Raw genomic sequence first — 22,590 nt, 5'->3', positions numbered from 1 at the left:
GGCATCTGGAGAGAGGTTGGACTGGGAATGGGACGGCATCTGGAGAGAGGTTGGACTGGGAATGGGACGGCATCTGGAGACAGGTTGGACTGGGAAAGGGACGGCATCTGGGGACAGGTTGGACTGGGAATGGGACGGCATCTGGAGACAGGTTGGACTGGGAAAGGGACGGCATCTGGGGACAGGTTGGACTGGGAAAGGGACGGCATCTGGAGACAGGTTGGACTGGGAATGGGACGGCATCTGGGGACAGGTTGGACTGGGAATGGGACGGCATCTGGAGAGAGGTTGGACTGGGAATGGGACGGCATCTGGAGAGAGGTTGGACTGGGAATGGGACGGCATCTGGAGACAGGTTGGACTGGGAAAGGGACGGCATCTGGGGACAGGTTGGACTGGGAAAGGGACGGCATCTGGGGACAGGTTGGACTGGGAATGGGACGGCATCTGGGGACAGGTTGGACTGGGAATGGGACGGCATCTGGGGACAGGTTGGACTGGGAATGGGACGGCATCTGGGGACAGGTTGGACTGGGAAAGGGACGGCATCTGGGGACAGGTTGGACTGGGAAAGGGACGGCATCTGGGGACAGGTTGGACTGGGAATGGGACGGCATCTGGGGACAGGTTGGACTGGGAAAGGGACGGCATCTGGGGACAGGTTGGACTGGGAAAGGGACGGCATCTGGGGACAGGTTGGACTGGGAAAGGGACGGCATCTGGGGACAGGTTGGACTGGGAAAGGGACGGCATCTGGGGACAGGTTGGACTGGGAAAGGGACGGCATCTGGGGACAGGTTGGACTGGGAATGGGAGAAGACCCCACATGTTAGATGGAAGCCATCGTGTGTCATGTGCTCACATGGAAAACATGTTACTTACATGTAGGATGAAAAGCAGTGAAGGTCAGTCCTGGGGGAGCACCAACAAGCTCCGACCTGCAGTTGGGAAAAACTTCATGAAACTGTAGATTTTCTTCAGGACATTCCCGGGAATTTTCCATGAGGACATTTCTGCCGAAACTTTCCTGACATGAAGGAGATGAATGAAGGGTTAAATTTACTTTCAGATCTTTGATTTCTTCTCTGTGATTTAAGCTGCGTGTTCATGCAGACAGACCCCCCCACCCCCCACCCCCAACCGCCCACCCCGCCCAGCAGGTCTCTGGTCCTGGGGGGGGGGGGGGTTACAGGCAGATAGGTGCAGGCTAAGTGTTTTCAGTTTCAGCCTGAACGCTCCGCCTGCTCCTGACGACCAGACCGACTTTCCCGCAAGTTGAAGCATTTAGCGGGACACAGATGCTGCACGAGGACCGACACACCCGCACGAAGCGCGCGCGTGGGTGAAAGGTGCACGCTAGAGCTGCGCTGCTGCAACTTGTTTGATTCATCATCATCATCAGTTTTTCTGAGGAGACCCGCACCTTTCCGGTGGCGCGTGGAGCTCCGCGCGTGAAACATCCGCATGCAGCGCGTGTCACAGCAAATCCACATCTCTGAAACGTCATTGCTGAAAGTCACAGTGGAGATCTGGAGGCGGACTGGAGATCTGGATTGAAACTTTTCTTCAGAGAGGAGAAGCAGCAGCAGAGGACCGCGGCGCTTCTATTATTATTATTTTTTTTTTTTTTTTTTTTTTTTTCTTTGCCATGGTTCTCAGTTCCCATGTATGAGGAAGGGGGATAAACTTTTTGTTTGCGGGGCTTCCAGCACCGAACCAGTGGAGTATTCATGAAGCAGTATTTGTACTATTACAAGATGAGGCTCAGAACATCCAGGTTGGGTTATCTGTAAGTAAACAGCTGCCAACGCAATATTTCGTTTATCTGCACATATTTCTGGAAACCTCCAAGTTCTCTTGTTTTTGCTGCAGGTTCCTTCAGTTCGCAGCGCTTTGCTTTTACGCACAGGTAACACACACATTTCCACGTCTAGAGGAATACAGGAATATAAAACACACTGATCTGGAGGAAAGTTCTAATGTATCCGAGTTGAAGTGAAGATGCATGCAGGCATGTTTGCAGTGTGGAGCTCTGCAACAGGCTGCAGTCGCAGTGAAAACTGTTTATTATGCTGCTTTGGCAACAATTCCAACTTTTAAGCTGCAGCCTAAGAGGTGATTGCTAAAACACATGTGGCTGGATGAGATGGGGGGGGGGGGGTGAAAGATCATCGCCTGTAAAAACAACCTGAGTGAATTGTCATCTATGAGGGTCTTTGAACGCATCTTCAAAAAACAGGCCTCCATAAATCACAGGAAACGAAGCTGAACTGGTTTATTTTAGTGAATATGACGAAAGAAGCTGCAGTCCGCGGCCTTTTCTACGGTTGGCACGCGCATCTGCACGCGCATCTGCAGGCGACAGAGACAAAACACCGCAGCGATGCTCACAAGTCATGTCATGTATGTGACATGTATGTGACGTGCGTGTGACGTGTGTGTGACATGTATGTGACGTGTTTTCCATGGTCCCGCAGAACTCCGTGCAGTCTCCTCCTAACTTCAAGCACCACGTCACCGAGCAGAGCCGGCTGTCGGACCGGATGAGCCGCAGACTGACCCGAACCTACCAGCTGTACAGCCGAACCAGCGGCAAACACGTCCAGGTCCTGTCCAACAAGCGGGTCAACGCCAACGGAGACGACGGGGCCGTGCACGGTAAGACGCAAATGGCGCGTGCACATTTTTAATGTCCAGTAGATTTTTTTCCGTTCTGTCATTTAGGTTTTAAAGAAAAGCAAACTCTGTTTTTATAAAATATAATTTTTTCCATTTAAAATATTTCTCCTAAACAGGTTTAACTAGATTTTCTAAACAGGTTTAACTCTCCTAAACAGGTTTAACTAGTTTTTCTTAACAGGTTTAACTAACTCTCCTAAACAGTTTTACCTAGATCTCATAAACAGGTTTAACTAGATTTTCTAAACAGTTTTAACTCTCCTAAACAGGTTTAACTAGTTTTTCCAAACAGGTTTAACTCTCCTAACTAGTTCTTCCAAACAGGTTTAACTAACTCTCCTAAACAGTTTTACCTAGATCTCATAAACAGGTTTAACTAGATTTTCTAAACAGTTTTAACTCTCCTAAACAGGTTTAACTAGTTTTTCTTAACAGGTTTAACTAACTCTCCTAAACAGTTTTACCTAGATCTCATAAACAGGTTTAACTAGATTTTCTAAACAGTTTTAACTCTCCTAAACAGGTTTAACTAGATTTTCTAAACAGTTTTAACTCTCCTAAACAGGTTTAACTAGTTTTTCCAAACAGGTTTAACTCTCCTAACTAGTTCTTCCAAACAGGTTTAACTAACTCTCCTAAACAGTTTTACCTAGATCTCATAAACAGGTTTAACTAGATTTTCTAAACAGGTTTAACTCTCCTAAACAGGTTTAACTAGTTTTTCTTAACAGGTTTAACTAACTCTCCTAAACAGTTTTACCTAGATCTCATAAACAGGTTTAACTAGATTTTCTAAACAGTTTTAACTCTCCTAAACAGGTTTAACTAGTTTTTCTTAACAGGTTTAACTAACTCTCCTAAACAGTTTTACCTAGATCTCATAAACAGGTTTAACTAGATTTTCTAAACAGTTTTAACTCTCCTAAACAGGTTTAACTAGATTTTCTAAACAGTTTTAACTCTCCTAAACAGGTTTAACTAGTTTTTCCAAACAGGTTTAACTCTCCTAACTAGTTCTTCCAAACAGGTTTAACTAACTCTCCTAAACAGTTTTACCTAGATCTCATAAACAGGTTTAACTAGATTTTCTAAACAGGTTTAACTCTCCTAAACAGGTTTAACTAGTTTTTCTTAACAGGTTTAACTAACTCTCCTAAACAGTTTTACCTAGATCTCATAAACAGGTTTAACTAGATTTTCTAAACAGTTTTAACTCTCCTAAACAGGTTTAACTAGTTTTTCTTAACAGGTTTAACTAACTCTCCTAAACAGTTTTACCTAGATCTCATAAACAGGTTTAACTAGATTTTCTAAATGTTTTAACTCTCCTAAACAGGTTTAACTAGATTTTCTAAACAGTTTTAACTCTCCTAAACAGGTTTAACTAGTTTTTCCAAACAGGTTTAACTCTCCTAACTAGTTCTTCCAAACAGGTTTAACTAACTCTCCTAAACAGTTTTACCTAGATCTCATAAACATGTTCAACTAGCTGTCCTAAACAGTTTTAACTATCCTTTTAAACAGGTTTAACTAGTTCTCCTGAACAGTTTTAATGAGCTCTCCTAAACAGGTTTAATTATTTCTTCCAAACAGGTTTAACTAACTCTTCTAAAAAAAAAAAAAAGCTTTAACAAAGTGGCAACATGTTTACAGCAGAAGTAAACATGTTTACAGCAGAAGTAAACATGTTTACAGCAGAAATAAACACATTTACAGCAGAAATAAACACATTTACAGCAGAAATAATCACGTTTACAACAGAAATAAACACGTTTACAACAGAAATAAACATGTTTACAGCAGAAGTAAACATGTTTACAGCAGAAATAAACACATTTACAGCAGAAATAAACACATTTACAGCAGAAATAAACACGTTTACAACAGAAATAAACACATTTACAACAGAAATAAACATGTTTACAGCAGAAGTAAACATGTTTACAGCAGAAATAAACACATTTACAGCAGAAATAAACACGTTTACAACAGAAATAAACATGTTTACAGCAGAAGTAAACGTGTTTACAGCAGAAATAAACACATTTACAGCAGAAATAAACACATTTACAGCAGAAATAATCACGTTTACAACAGAAATAAACACGTTTACAGTGGAAGTAAACATGTTTACAGCAGAAATAAACACATTTACAGCAGAAATAAACACATTTACAGCAGAAATAATCACGTTTACAACAGGAATAAACACGTTTACAACAGAAGTAAACATGTTTACAGCAGAAGTAAACATGTTTACAGCAGAAATAAACACATTTACAGCAGAAATAAACACATTTACAGCAGAAATAATCACGTTTACAACAGAAATAAACACGTTTACAACAGAAATAAACATGTTTACAGCAGAAGTAAACATATTTACAGCAGAAATAAACACATTTACAGCAGAAATAAACACATTTACAGCAGAAATAATCACGTTTACAACAGAAATAAACATGTTTATAGCAGAAGTAAACAGGTTTACAGCAGAAATAAACACATTTACAGCAGAAATAAACACATTTACATCAGAAATAATCACGTTTGCAACAGTAATAAACACGTTTACAACAGAAATAAACATGTTCACAGCAGAAGTAAACATGTTTACAGCAGAAATAAACACATTTACAGCAGAAATAAACACATTTACAGCAGAAATAAACACATTTACAGCAGAAATAATCACGTTTACAACAGAAATAAACACGTTTACAACAGAAATAAACATGTTTATAGCAGAAGTAAACAGGTTTACAGCAGAAATAAACACATTTACAGCAGAAATAAACACATTTACATCAGAAATAATCACGTTTACAACAGAAATAAACACGTTTACAACAGAAATAAACATGTTTACAGCAGAAGTAAACATGTTTACAGCAGAAATAAACACATTTACAGCAGAAATAAACACATTTACAGCAGAAATAATCACGTTTACAACAGAAATAAACACGTTTACAACAGAAATAAACATGTTTACAGCAGAAGTAAACATGTTTACAGCAGAAATAAACACATTTACAGCAGAAATAAACACGTTTACAACAGAAATAAACACGTTTACAACAGAAATAAACATGTTTACAGCAGAAGTAAACATGTTTACAGCAGAAATAAACACATTTACAGCAGAAATAAACACATTTACAGCAGAAATAATCACGTTTACAACAGAAATAATCACGTTTACAACAGAAATAAACACGTTTACAACAGAAGTAAACATGTTTACAGCAGAAGTAAACATGTTTACAGCAGAAATAAACACATTTACAGCAGAAATAAACACATTTACAGCAGAAATAATCACGTTTACAACAGAAATAAACATGTTTACAGCAGAAGTAAACATGTTTACAGCAGAAATAAACATGTTTACAGCAGAAATAAACATGTTTACAGCAGGGATAAACATGTTTACAGCAGGAATAAACATGTTTACAGCAGAAATAAACATGTTTACAGCAGAAATAAACATGTTTACAGCAGGAATAAACATGTTTACAGCAGAAATAAACATGTTTACAGCAGAAATAAACACATTTACAGCAGAAATAAACACGGTTACAACAGAAATAATCATGTTTACAGCAGAAATAAACATGTTTACAGCAGAAATAATCATGTTTACAGCAGAAATAAACACATTTACAGCAGAAATAAACACGTTTACAACAGAAATAAACACATTTACAACAGAAATAAACATGTTTACAGCAGAAGTAAACATGTTTACAGCAGAAATAAACACATTTACAGCAGAAATAAACACATTTACAGCAGAAATAATCACGTTTACAACAGAAATACACGTTTACAACAGAAATAAACATGTTTACAGTAGAAGTAAACATGTTTACAGCAGAAATAAACACATTTACAGCAGAAATAAACACATTTACAGCAGAAATAATCACGTTTACAACAGAAATAAACACGTTTACAACAGAAATAAACATGTTTACAGCAGAAGTAAACATGTTTACAGCAGAAATAAACACATTTACAGCAGAAATAAACACATTTACAGCAGAAATAATCACGTTTACAACAGAAATAAACACGTTTACAACAGAAATAAACATGTTTATAGCAGAAGTAAACAGGTTTACAGCAGAAATAAACACATTTACAGCAGAAATAAACACATTTACATCAGAAATAATCACGTTTACAACAGAAATAAACACGTTTACAACAGAAATAAACATGTTTACAGCAGAAGTAAACACGTTTACAACAGAAATAAACATGTTTACAGCAGAAATAAACATGTTTACAGCAGGAATAAACATGTTTACAGCAGAAATAAACATGTTTACAGCAGAAATAAACACATTTACAGCAGAAATAAACACGTTTACAGCAGAAATAATCACGTTTACAACAGAAATAAACACGTTTACAACAGAAATAAACATGTTTACAGCAGAAGTAAACATGTTTACAGCAGAAATAAACATGTTTACAGCAGGAATAAACATGTTTACAGCAGAAATAAACATGTTTACAGCAGAAATAAACACATTTACAGCAGAAATAAACAGATTTACAGCAGAAATAATCACGTTTACAACAGTAATAAACACGTTTACAACAGAAATAAACATGTTTACAGCAGAAGTAAACATGTTTACAGCAGAAATAAACACATTTACAGCAGAAATAAACACATTTACAGCAGAAATAATCACGTTTACAACAGAAATAAACACGTTTACAACAGAAATAAACATGTTTACAGCAGAAGTAAACATGTTTACAGCAGAAATAAACACATTTACAGCAGAAATAAACACGTTTACAACAGAAATAAACACGTTTACAACAGAAATAAACATGTTTACAGCAGAAGTAAACATGTTTACAGCAGAAATAAACACATTTACAGCAGAAATAATCACGTTTACAACAGAAATAATCACGTTTACAACAGAAATAAACACGTTTACAACAGAAATAAACATGTTTACAGCAGAAGTAAACATGTTTACAGCAGAAATAAACACGTTTACAGCAGAAATAATCACGTTTACAACAGAAATAAACATGTTTACAGCAGAAGTAAACATGTTTACAGCAGAAATAAACATGTTTACAACAGAAATAAACATGTTTACAGCAGAAGTAAACACATTTACAGCAGAAATAAACACATTTACATCAGAAATAATCACGTTTACAACAGAAATAAACACGTTTACAACAGAAATAAACATGTTTACAGCAGAAGTAAACATGTTTACAGCAGAAATAAACACATTTACAGCAGAAATAAACACATTTACAGCAGAAATAATCACGTTTACAACAGAAATAAACATGTTTACAGCAGAAGTAAACATGTTTACAGCAGAAATAAACACATTTACAGCAGAAATAAACACATTTACAGCAGAAATAATCACGTTTACAACAGAAATAAACACGTTTACAACAGAAATAAACATGTTTACAGTAGAAGTAAACATGTTTACAGCAGAAATAAACACATTTACAGCAGAAATAAACACATTTACAGCAGAAATAATCACGTTTACAACAGGAATAAACACGTTTACAACAGAAGTAAACATGTTTACAGCAGAAGTAAACATGTTTACAGCAGAAATAAACACATTTACAGCAGAAATAAACACATTTACAGCAGAAATAATCACGTTTACAACAGGAATAAACACGTTTACAACAGAAGTAAACATGTTTACAGCAGAAGTAAACATGTTTACAGCAGAAATAAACACATTTACAGCAGAAATAAACACATTTACAGCAGAAATAAACACGTTTACAACAGAAATAAACACATTTACAACAGAAATAAACATGTTTACAGCAGAAGTAAACATGTTTACAGCAGAAATAAACACATTTACAGCAGAAATAAACACGTTTACAGCAGAAATAAACACGTTTACAACAGAAATAAACATGTTTACAGCAGAAGTAAACGTGTTTACAGCAGAAATAAACACATTTACAGCAGAAATAAACACATTTACAGCAGAAATAATCACGTTTACAACAGAAATAAACACGTTTACAACAGAAATAAACATGTTTACAGTAGAAGTAAACATGTTTACAGCAGAAATAAACACATTTACAGCAGAAATAAACACATTTACAGCAGAAATAATCACGTTTACAACAGGAATAAACACGTTTACAACAGAAGTAAACATGTTTACAGCAGAAGTAAACATGTTTACAGCAGAAATAAACACATTTACAGCAGAAATAAACACATTTACAGCAGAAATAATCACGTTTACAACAGGAATAAACACGTTTACAACAGAAGTAAACATGTTTACAGCAGAAGTAAACATGTTTACAGCAGAAATAAACACATTTACAGCAGAAATAAACACATTTACAGCAGAAATAAACACATTTACAGCAGAAATAATCACGTTTACAACAGAAATAAACATGTTTATAGCAGAAGTAAACAGGTTTACAGCAGAAATAAACACATTTACAGCAGAAATAAACACATTTACATCAGAAATAATCACGTTTGCAACAGTAATAAACACGTTTACAACAGAAATAAACATGTTCACAGCAGAAGTAAACATGTTTACAGCAGAAATAAACACATTTACAGCAGAAATAAACACATTTACAGCAGAAATAAACACATTTACAGCAGAAATAATCACGTTTACAACAGAAATAAACACGTTTACAACAGAAATAAACATGTTTATAGCAGAAGTAAACAGGTTTACAGCAGAAATAAACACATTTACAGCAGAAATAAACACATTTACATCAGAAATAATCACGTTTACAACAGAAATAAACACGTTTACAACAGAAATAAACATGTTTACAGCAGAAGTAAACATGTTTACAGCAGAAATAAACACATTTACAGCAGAAATAAACACATTTACAGCAGAAATAATCACGTTTACAACAGAAATAAACACGTTTACAACAGAAATAAACATGTTTACAGCAGAAGTAAACATGTTTACAGCAGAAATAAACACATTTACAGCAGAAATAAACACGTTTACAACAGAAGTAAACATGTTTACAGCAGAAGTAAACATGTTTACAGCAGAAATAAACACATTTACAGCAGAAATAAACACATTTACAGCAGAAATAATCACGTTTACAACAGAAATAAACATGTTTACAGCAGAAGTAAACATGTTTACAGCAGAAATAAACATGTTTACAGCAGAAATAAACATGTTTACAGCAGGGATAAACATGTTTACAGCAGGAATAAACATGTTTACAGCAGAAATAAACATGTTTACAGCAGAAATAAACATGTTTACAGCAGGAATAAACATGTTTACAGCAGAAATAAACATGTTTACAGCAGAAATAAACACATTTACAGCAGAAATAAACACGGTTACAACAGAAATAATCATGTTTACAGCAGAAATAAACATGTTTACAGCAGAAATAATCATGTTTACAGCAGAAATAAACACATTTACAGCAGAAATAAACACGTTTACAACAGAAATAAACACATTTACAACAGAAATAAACATGTTTACAGCAGAAGTAAACATGTTTACAGCAGAAATAAACACATTTACAGCAGAAATAAACACATTTACAGCAGAAATAATCACGTTTACAACAGAAATAAACACGTTTACAACAGAAATAAACATGTTTACAGTAGAAGTAAACATGTTTACAGCAGAAATAAACACATTTACAGCAGAAATAAACACATTTACAGCAGAAATAATCACGTTTACAACAGAAATAAACACGTTTACAACAGAAATAAACATGTTTACAGCAGAAGTAAACATGTTTACAGCAGAAATCAACACATTTACAGCAGAAATAAACACATTTACAGCAGAAATAATCACGTTTACAACAGAAATAAACACGTTTACAACAGAAATAAACATGTTTATAGCAGAAGTAAACAGGTTTACAGCAGAAATAAACACATTTACAGCAGAAATAAACACATTTACATCAGAAATAATCACGTTTACAACAGAAATAAACACGTTTACAACAGAAATAAACATGTTTACAGCAGAAGTAAACACGTTTACAACAGAAATAAACATGTTTACAGCAGAAATAAACATGTTTACAGCAGGAATAAACATGTTTACAGCAGAAATAAACATGTTTACAGCAGAAATAAACACATTTACAGCAGAAATAAACACGTTTACAGCAGAAATAATCACGTTTACAACAGAAATAAACACGTTTACAACAGAAATAAACATGTTTACAGCAGAAGTAAACATGTTTACAGCAGAAATAAACATGTTTACAGCAGGAATAAACATGTTTACAGCAGAAATAAACATGTTTACAGCAGAAATAAACACATTTACAGCAGAAATAAACAGATTTACAGCAGAAATAATCACGTTTACAACAGTAATAAACACGTTTACAACAGAAATAAACATGTTTACAGCAGAAGTAAACATGTTTACAGCAGAAATAAACACATTTACATCAGAAATAAACAGATTTACAGCAGAAATAATCACGTTTACAACAGAAATAAACACGTTTACAACAGAAATAAACATGTTTACAGCAGAAGTAAACATGTTTATAGCAGAAATAAACACATTTACAGCAGAAATAAACACGTTTACAACAGAAATAAACACGTTTACAACAGAAATAAACATGTTTACAGCAGAAGTAAACATGTTTACAGCAGAAATAAACACATTTACAGCAGAAATAATCACGTTTACAACAGAAATAATCACGTTTACAACAGAAATAAACACGTTTACAACAGAAATAAACATGTTTACAGCAGAAGTAAACATGTTTACAGCAGAAATAAACATGTTTACAGCAGAAATAAACATGTTTACAACAGAAATAAACATGTTTACAGCAGAAGTAAACACATTTACAGCAGAAATAAACACATTTACATCAGAAATAATCACGTTTACAACAGAAATAAACACGTTTACAACAGAAATAAACATGTTTACAGCAGAAGTAAACATGTTTACAGCAGAAATAAACACATTTACAGCAGAAATAAACACATTTACAGCAGAAATAATCACGTTTACAACAGAAATAAACATGTTTACAGCAGAAATAAACATGTTTACAACAGAAATAAACATGTTTACAGCAGAAGTAAACATGTTTACAGCAGAAGTAAACATGTTTACAGCAGAAATAAACATGTTTACAACAGAAATAAACATGTTTACAGCAGAAGTAAACATGTTTACAGCAGAAATAAACACATTTACAGCAGAAATAAACACATTTACAGCAGAAATAAACACGTTTACAACAGAAATAAACACATTTACAACAGAAATAAACATGTTTACAGCAGAAGTAAACATGTTTACAGCAGAAATAAACACATTTACAGCAGAAATAAACACGTTTACAGCAGAAATAAACACGTTTACAACAGAAATAAACACATTTACAACAGAAATAAACATGTTTACAGCAGAAGTAAACATGTTTACAGCAGAAATAAACACATTTACAGCAGAAATAAACACGTTTACAGCAGAAATAAACACGTTTACAACAGAAATAAACATGTTTACAGCAGAAGTAAACGTGTTTACAGCAGAAATAAACACATTTACAGCAGAAATAAACACATTTACAGCAGAAATAATCACGTTTACAACAGAAATAAACACGTTTACAACAGAAATAAACATGTTTACAGTAGAAGTAAACATGTTTACAGCAGAAATAAACACATTTACAGCAGAAATAAACACATTTACAGCAGAAATAATCACGTTTACAACAGGAATAAACACGTTTACAACAGAAGTAAACATGTTTACAGCAGAAGTAAACATGTTTACAGCAGAAATAAACACATTTACAGCAGAAATAAACACATTTACAGCAGAAATAATCACGTTTACAACAGGAATAAACACGTTTACAACAGAAGTAAACATGTTTACAGCAGAAGTAAACATGTTTACAGCAGAAATAAACACATTTACAGCAGAAATAAACACATTTACAGCAGAAATAAACACGTTTACAACAGAAATAAACACATTTACAACAGAAATAAACATGTTTACAGCAGAAGTAAACATGTTTACAGCAGAAATAAACACATTTACAGCAGAAATAAACACGTTTACAGCAGAAATAAACACGTTTACAACAGAAATAAACATGTTTACAGCAGAAGTAAACGTGTTTACAGCAGAAATAAACACATTTACAGCAGAAATAAACACATTTACAGCAGAAATAATCACGTTTACAACAGAAATAAACACGTTTACAACAGAAATAAACATGTTTACAGTAGAAGTAAACATGTTTACAGCAGAAATAAACACATTTACAGCAGAAATAAACACATTTACAGCAGAAATAATCACGTTTACAACAGGAATAAACACGTTTACAACAGAAGTAAACATGTTTACAGCAGAAGTAAACATGTTTACAGCAGAAATAAACACATTTACAGCAGAAATAAACACATTTACAGCAGAAATAATCACGTTTACAACAGGAATAAACACGTTTACAACAGAAGTAAACATGTTTACAGCAGAAGTAAACATGTTTACAGCAGAAATAAACACATTTACAGCAGAAATAAACACATTTACAGCAGAAATAAACACATTTACAGCAGAAATAATCACGTTTACAACAGAAATAAACATGTTTATAGCAGAAGTAAACAGGTTTACAGCAGAAATAAACACATTTACAGCAGAAATAAACACATTTACATCAGAAATAATCACGTTTGCAACAGTAATAAACACGTTTACAACAGAAATAAACATGTTCACAGCAGAAGTAAACATGTTTACAGCAGAAATAAACACATTTACAGCAGAAATAAACACATTTACAGCAGAAATAAACACATTTACAGCAGAAATAATCACGTTTACAACAGAAATAAACACGTTTACAACAGAAATAAACATGTTTATAGCAGAAGTAAACAGGTTTACAGCAGAAATAAACACATTTACAGCAGAAATAAACACATTTACATCAGAAATAATCACGTTTACAACAGAAATAAACACGTTTACAACAGAAATAAACATGTTTACAGCAGAAGTAAACATGTTTACAGCAGAAATAAACACATTTACAGCAGAAATAAACACATTTACAGCAGAAATAATCACGTTTACAACAGAAATAAACACGTTTACAACAGAAATAAACATGTTTACAGCAGAAGTAAACATGTTTACAGCAGAAATAAACACATTTACAGCAGAAATAAACACGTTTACAACAGAAATAAACACGTTTACAACAGAAATAAACATGTTTACAGCAGAAGTAAACATGTTTACAGCAGAAATAAACACATTTACAGCAGAAATAAACACATTTACAGCAGAAATAATCACGTTTACAACAGAAATAATCACGTTTACAACAGAAATAAACACGTTTACAACAGAAGTAAACATGTTTACAGCAGAAGTAAACATGTTTACAGCAGAAATAAACACATTTACAGCAGAAATAAACACATTTACAGCAGAAATAATCACGTTTACAACAGAAATAAACATGTTTACAGCAGAAGTAAACATGTTTACAGCAGAAATAAACATGTTTACAGCAGAAATAAACATGTTTACAGCAGGGATAAACATGTTTACAGCAGGAATAAACATGTTTACAGCAGAAATAAACATGTTTACAGCAGAAATAAACATGTTTACAGCAGGAATAAACATGTTTACAGCAGAAATAAACATGTTTACAGCAGAAATAAACACATTTACAGCAGAAATAAACACGGTTACAACAGAAATAATCATGTTTACAGCAGAAATAAACATGTTTACAGCAGAAATAATCATGTTTACAGCAGAAATAAACACATTTACAGCAGAAATAAACACGTTTACAACAGAAATAAACACATTTACAACAGAAATAAACATGTTTACAGCAGAAGTAAACATGTTTACAGCAGAAATAAACACATTTACAGCAGAAATAAACACATTTACAGCAGAAATAATCACGTTTACAACAGAAATAAACACGTTTACAACAGAAATAAACATGTTTACAGTAGAAGTAAACATGTTTACAGCAGAAATAAACACATTTACAGCAGAAATAAACACATTTACAGCAGAAATAATCACGTTTACAACAGAAATAAACACGTTTACAACAGAAATAAACATGTTTACAGCAGAAGTAAACATGTTTACAGCAGAAATCAACACATTTACAGCAGAAATAAACACATTTACAGCAGAAATAATCACGTTTACAACAGAAATAAACACGTTTACAACAGAAATAAACATGTTTATAGCAGAAGTAAACAGGTTTACAGCAGAAATAAACACATTTACAGCAGAAATAAACACATTTACATCAGAAATAATCACGTTTACAACAGAAATAAACACGTTTACAACAGAAATAAACATGTTTACAGCAGAAGTAAACACGTTTACAACAGAAATAAACATGTTTACAGCAGAAATAAACATGTTTACAGCAGGAATAAACATGTTTACAGCAGAAATAAACATGTTTACAGCAGAAATAAACACATTTACAGCAGAAATAAACACGTTTACAGCAGAAATAATCACGTTTACAACAGAAATAAACACGTTTACAACAGAAATAAACATGTTTACAGCAGAAGTAAACATGTTTACAGCAGAAATAAACATGTTTACAGCAGGAATAAACATGTTTACAGCAGAAATAAACATGTTTACAGCAGAAATAAACACATTTACAGCAGAAATAAACAGATTTACAGCAGAAATAATCACGTTTACAACAGTAATAAACACGTTTACAACAGAAATAAACATGTTTACAGCAGAAGTAAACATGTTTACAGCAGAAATAAACACATTTACATCAGAAATAAACACATTTACAGCAGAAATAATCACGTTTACAACAGAAATAAACACGTTTACAACAGAAATAAACATGTTTACAGCAGAAGTAAACATGTTTACAGCAGAAATAAACACATTTACAGCAGAAATAAACACGTTTACAACAGAAATAAACACGTTTACAACAGAAATAAACATGTTTACAGCAGAAGTAAACATGTTTACAGCAGAAATAAACACATTTACAGCAGAAATAATCACGTTTACAACAGAAATAATCACGTTTACAACAGAAATAAACACGTTTACAACAGAAATAAACATGTTTACAGCAGAAGTAAACATGTTTACAGCAGAAATAAACACATTTACAGCAGAAATAAACACATTTACAGCAGAAATAATCACGTTTACAACAGAAATAAACATGTTTACAGCAGAAGTAAACATGTTTACAGCAGAAATAAACATGTTTACAGCAGGAATAAACATGTTTACAGCAGGAATAAACATGTTTACAGCAGAAATAAACATGTTTACAGCAGAAATAAACATGTTTACAGCAGGAATAAACATGTTTACAGCAGAAATAAACATGTTTACAGCAGAAATAAACACATTTACAGCAGAAATAAACACGTTTACAGCAGAAATAATCACGTTTACAACAGAAATAAACACGTTTACAACAGAAATAAACACGTTTACAACAGAAATAATCATGTTTACAGCAGAAATAAACATGTTTACAGCAGAAATAAACATGTTTACAGCAGGAATAAACATGTTTACAGCAGAAATAAACATGTTTACAGCAGAAGTAAACATGTTTACAGCAGAAATAATCACGTTTACAACAGAAATAAACATGTTTACAGCAGGAATAAACTTGTTTACAGCAGAAATAAACATGTTTACAGCAGAAATAAACACATTTACAGCAGAAATAAACACGTTTACAGCAGAAATAATCACGTTTACAACAGAAATAAACACGTTTACAACAGAAATAAACATGTTTACAGCAGAAGTAAACATGTTTACAGCAGAAATAAACATGTTTACAGCAGGAATAAACATGTTTACAGCAGAAATAAACATGTTTACAGCAGAAATAAACACATGTACAGCAGAAATAAACAGATTTACAGCAGAAATAATCACGTTTACAACAGATATAAACACGTTTACAACAGAAATAAACATGTTTACAGCAGAAGTAAACATGTTTACAGCAGAAATAACCACGTTTACAACAGAAATAAACACGTTTACAACAGAAATAAACATGTTTACAGCAGAAGTAAACATGTTTACAGCAGAAATAAACACATTTACAGCAGAAATAAACACGTTTACAACAGAAATAAACACGTTTACAACAGAAATAAACATGTTTACAGCAGAAGTAAACATGTTTACAGCAGAAATAAACACATTTACAGCAGAAATAATCACGTTTACAACAGAAATAATCACGTTTACAACAGAAATAAACACGTTTACAACAGAAATAAACATGTTTACAGCAGAAGTAAACATGTTTACAGCAGAAATAAACACATTTACAGCAGAAATAAACACATTTACAGCAGAAATAATCACGTTTACAACAGAAATAAACATGTTTACAGCAGAAGTAAACATGTTTACAGCAGAAATAAACATGTTTACAGCAGGAATAAACATGTTTACAGCAGGAATAAACATGTTTACAGCTGAAATAAACATGTTTACAGCAGAAATAAACATGTTTACAGCAGGAATAAACATGTTTACAACAGAAATAAACATGTTTACAGCAGAAATAAACACATTTACAGCAGAAATAAACACGTTTACAGCAGAAATAATCACGTTTACAACAGAAATAAACACGTTTACAACAGAAATAAACATGTTTACAGCAGAAGTAAACATGTTTACAGCAGAAATAAACATGTTTACAGCAGAAGTAAACATGTTTACAGCAGAAATAAACACATTTACAGCAGAAATAAACACATTTACAGCAGAAATAAACACATTTACAGCAGAAATAATCACGTTTACAACAGAAATAAACACGTTTACAACAGAAATAAACATGTTTACAGCAGAAGTAAACATGTTTACAGCAGAAATAATCACGTTTACAACAGAAATAAACATGTTTACAGCAGGAATAAACATGTTTACAGCAGAAATAAACATGTTTACAGCAGAAATAAACACATTTACAGCAGAAATAAACACGTTTACAGCAGAAATAATCACGTTTACAACAGAAATAAACACGTTTACAACAGAAATAAACATGTTTACAGCAGAAGTAAACATGTTTACAGCAGAAATAAACATGTTTACAGCAGGAATAAACATGTTTACAGCAGAAATAAACATGTTTACAGCAGGAATAAACATGTTTACAGCAGAAATAAACATGTTTACAGCAGAAATAAACACATTTACAGCAGAAATAAACAGATTTACAGCAGAAATAATCACGTTTACAACAGAAATAAACACGTTTACAACAGAAATAAACATGTTTACAGCAGAAGTAAACATGTTTACAGCAGAAATAAACACATTTACAGCAGAAATAAACACATTTACAGCAGAAATAATCACGTTTACAACAGAAATAAACACGTTTACAACAGAAATAAACATGTTTACAGCAGAAGTAAACATGTTTACAGCAGAAATAAACACATTTACAGCAGAAATAAACACGTTTACAACAGAAATAAACACGTTTACAACAGAAATAAACATGTTTACAGCAGAAGTAAACAGATTTACAGCAGAAATAATCACGTTTACAACAGAAATAAACACGTTTACAACAGAAATAAACATGTTTACAGCAGAAGTAAACATGTTTACAGCAGAAATAAACACATTTACAGCAGAAATAAACACATTTACAGCAGAAATAATCACGTTTACAACAGAAATAAACACGTTTACAACAGAAATAAACATGTTTACAGCAGAAGTAAACATGTTTACAGCAGAAATAAACACATTTACAGCAGAAATAAACACGTTTACAACAGAAATAAACACGTTTACAACAGAAATAAACATGTTTACAGCAGAAGTAAACATGTTTACAGCAGAAATAAACACATTTACAGCAGAAATAAACACATTTACAGCAGAAATAATCACGTTTACAACAGAAATAATCACGTTTACAACAGAAATAAACACGTTTACAACAGAAGTAAACATGTTTACAGCAGAAGTAAACATGTTTACAGCAGAAATAAACACATTTACAGCAGAAATAAACCCATTTACAGCAGAAATAATCACGTTTACAACAGAAATAAACATGTTTACAGCAGAAGTAAACATGTTTACAGCAGAAATAAACATGTTTACAGCAGAAATAAACATGTTTACAGCAGGGATAAACATGTTTACAGCAGGAATAAACATGTTTACAGCAGAAATAAACATGTTTACAGCAGAAATAAACATGTTTACAGCAGGAATAAACATGTTTACAGCAGGAATAAACATGTTTACAGCAGAAATAAACACATTTACAGCAGAAATAAACACGTTTACAGCAGAAATAATCACGTTTACAACAGAAATAAACACGTTTACAACAGAAATAAACATGTTTACAGCAGAAGTAAACATGTTTACAGCAGAAATAAACATGTTTACAGCAGGAATAAACATGTTTACAGCAGAAATAAACATGTTTACAGCAGGAATAAACATGTTTACAGCAGAAATAAACGTTTACAGCAGGAATAAACATGTTTACAGCAGAAATAAACATGTTTACAGCAGGAATAAACATGTTTACAGCAAAAATAAACATGTTTACAGCAGAAATAAACATGTTTACAGCCTGGTTTAAAAATCCATTTTAGGTTTAATAGGTCAGGTTTACCTTCATGACAACTGTGGGGGGAGTGAATTTTTTTCTAACTTGCCGTTTAAAAGTAATTTAATCTCGAAGTTCGACATATTCAGGGCGTGTCCTTTTGATTGACAGGTACCCAATCTCCCGCTTCAAGTCAGACGAACGTAGAACAACCGCAGTTTTTAGCCGATTAACAACGTGACTTAGCTTTAGCCCGCTTACCTCCGTTAGCTGGTTAGCTCCCGTTATCTCCGGGTTAGCTTGGTTAGCTCTTAGCTACAGAAAGCTCGGAGTTCGCTTGATGTCAATCATCCACCATGATGCTCACAGCCCCCATCTCAGCTCCACCTCTTTGCCCATATTTGTATTTTCCGGGAGAGACGACGCGCATGCCTTGCCCCCCCCCACCAACCCCCCACCTCTCTCTGCCTGCTCCACCCCCCCACCTGCCTTGGAGCCCGACTTTATGGGGAACTTCATTGCTTCAGGACTCATCGTATGACTCCGTTTATAAGGTGAAGTCAGCATCTCCACCTTTTCCTCTCCTGTTTCCACTTTTGTGTTTAAATCTCTTCGCCTGAACTCCGTTGACAGAGAGGCGGTCACTCCGCTACACGTCTTTAGTGGGTGTCCCTCTTGTAACGGGCCAGTTCTGACCGTTGCTCTGCTTGTGGCTGTCTCTGACCGCAGTGTTCTCACTCTGCTTTATCCCCGGCCGGAGATGCATCACTGCACAGCATTTAACAAGCATTCGACAACAATCCCTCCGTACAAAATCACTATCATTTGGTGCTATTTTGGAAGGCTTGCATGCTTTGTTAAAGGTGGCTGCCGGATCACGGGGGCGAAGTGGGAATCCATGTCTTCCTCATGATGCTGGTTGACTGGTCCTGATCATTTCAGGTCAATGGAAAACTGCTTCATGATGACTGGATCGGGTTCGTTACAATCTGAATACTAAGAATAAATGTGGGAGAAGAAAGTGGCGAGCTCATTTGCATCCCATCTCGGCATGGTGAGGCACATGCCTGATGTGTCGTCCTGTCATGTCTTGTGATTTGTTTTTGTCTGTGCAGCTAAACTGGAAGTGGAGACGGACTCTTTTGGAAGTCGTGTTCGTATTAAAGGGTCGAAGACAGGATATTACATATGTATGAACAAGAGGGGGAAGCTGATTGGCAAGGTAATCTGGAATTCCTGCACTTGTGGCTGCATACAATCACATCTTGAAGCTTTTTTCATTCCTGGAATTGCTATTCCAGACAGATTGTTAGGACACATTCAGAGCCAGAGCAAATGAGAGATTTATCTGGGCAGCCCTCCTAGGGTTTAAAGGAGTTTTTGGTTTTGTTTCCACTTCCTGGAGACGGTCCAAAACATCTCAACTTCTCCCCACCTTTCTTCTCTCCCAGCGGAAAGGACGAGGCAAAGACTGCATCTTCACAGAGATTGTTCTGGAAAACAACTACACAGCCCTCCAGAACGCCAAGTATGAGGGCTGGTACATGGCTTTCACACGCAAAGGCCGCCCCAGGAAGGCCTCCAAGACCAAGCAGCACCAGAGGGAGGCCCACTTCATGAAGCGTCTACCTAGGGGACACTTGCTAAGTGAGAGGAGAGCGTTTGATGTGCTTCCTCTCCCTGTCCCCATGCAGCCTTTCAGCAAGCGGACTAAACACTCCCATCAGCAGCGCTCGGGGGGACGCTAAGGACCGAGACCGCTGAGGGAGAACCGCAGACGGACAGCTTACTTCAGGAGGAAGCATTTGCTTGGAGGGAATTTTACTCTCAAGTGCCCATGAGATTTCCGCCTCGTTTCTGGACTTATTATGTAATTCTTGGTACTGGCTTGTATGTAAACTATCTAATCTAGTTATTTCCACTTCAGCCAGCCTGTAGGAAGGGTCTTCTTGTTATTAAATCAGGGCATTTTAAATACTGGAGGGCTCAACAATAATGTCGTGACTGGAGGCCTGTGGTTAGACGTTAGCCAGCTTAGCAACGAAGAATGTTAAGAAGAGAAATGAGTACAATGAAGCTAGACGTGGCAGCTATCTGTGGTTACAGCGCGAGCCTCAGTTCACATGGTTTCTGGAGAATATATAACCTGTTGTCTTTTCTACATATATGGATATATTTTTACTGTAAAAATGTAAATGACATCAAATGATGGAAATATTTATTGTAGAGTGTATATTAAAACTACTAAAGAATCCGTTGTCAGGCTGCATGGCCTCTCTGTGTGGCTGTTTGGTGGAACGGGGGGCTAGCCCCCAGAAATGTTGTTTTTTTTCTCATCGTCTTCTTTGAGCCGAAGACCCAGATAACTGAGGGGCAATATCTGTGACAGGCTTCAGAATTCAATGTGCTCAGCAAGTGAGACTTGGGCCTGAATGGCCCGAGCTATGCATTAAAAGCAATGAGGTCAGCCCACCATTTTGGCCCAAACAAAGGTTACCACCATGTAGTTGCATTTCTCACGATCGCACACCGTAACCCTCTGATCAAATGGGCCCTTTGTGGAAGCTCATATAAAAGGGCATGTTATACAATAGTGGGTTCGAATAATAACACGAGGAGGGGTCAGTTATCAAAAAGAAGCCAGTCACACAGGGAGGGGTGAGGGGTTTGGAGGGGGCGGGGGTGCGGAGAGGGAGATGAGGGGTTGCAGAAAAAGCATCAGGCCCTGTTTGGCAAAATGTGGCATCGACTGAAAGAGGGGGAATGGCTGGGAAGAGGCATTCGGGAATGAAAGGGAAGCAGAAAAGAAAGTCTTCCCAGAAGCAGTTGAGCATGACCGTCAGAGGCCAAATGACGGGGAGGAGGAAGACCCTGAACGGTGGGACCGGGCTGCTCTCACCAAGCATGATCTGGATGTCCAATTTGCTGCTGCATGAATACATGTTGACAACAGAAAGTCAGGAGAAAACGACCACCTTCTAGCATCACGCCTAGAACCCGGGGAACGTCCGTGACTCAAAGTGATGCTTTTCTTTTTTTTTCTGTCACTTCACAATTCAGAGAATAAAAACTGTCCAGTCCCATGAAAACGTTAAAAAAGGAAAAAGAAAACCCGGGAATGACGGCTTTAAAATGTTTTCTGGATGAAGACAAAGCACAATGGTGTGAGAGAGCTGTGGTTTGGTC

General features: G+C 35.0%; 1 protein-coding gene across 1 annotated transcript; it reads left to right on the top strand.

Annotated features, from left to right (window-relative positions):
• Window positions 1-1,555: 1,555 nt before the first annotated feature.
• Window positions 1,556-21,658, top strand: fgf8b (fibroblast growth factor 8b). Its single transcript, XM_079264411.1, has 5 exons — window positions 1,556-1,789; window positions 1,873-1,909; window positions 2,478-2,658; window positions 20,520-20,626; window positions 20,856-21,658. The coding sequence occupies exons 1-5, from the start codon at window positions 1,731-1,733 to the stop codon at window positions 21,150-21,152; spliced, it is 681 nt and encodes a 226-aa protein (XP_079120537.1). The 5' UTR covers window positions 1,556-1,730; the 3' UTR covers window positions 21,153-21,658.
• The last annotated feature ends 932 nt before the right edge of the window (window positions 21,659-22,590 follow it).

This window comes from Telmatherina bonti, assembly GCF_933228915.1.
Source record: "Telmatherina bonti genome assembly, chromosome: 3".
Classification (NCBI taxonomy): Eukaryota; Metazoa; Chordata; class Actinopteri; order Atheriniformes; family Telmatherinidae; genus Telmatherina; species Telmatherina bonti.
This window is presented reverse-complemented; position numbering and strand designations above follow the sequence as displayed.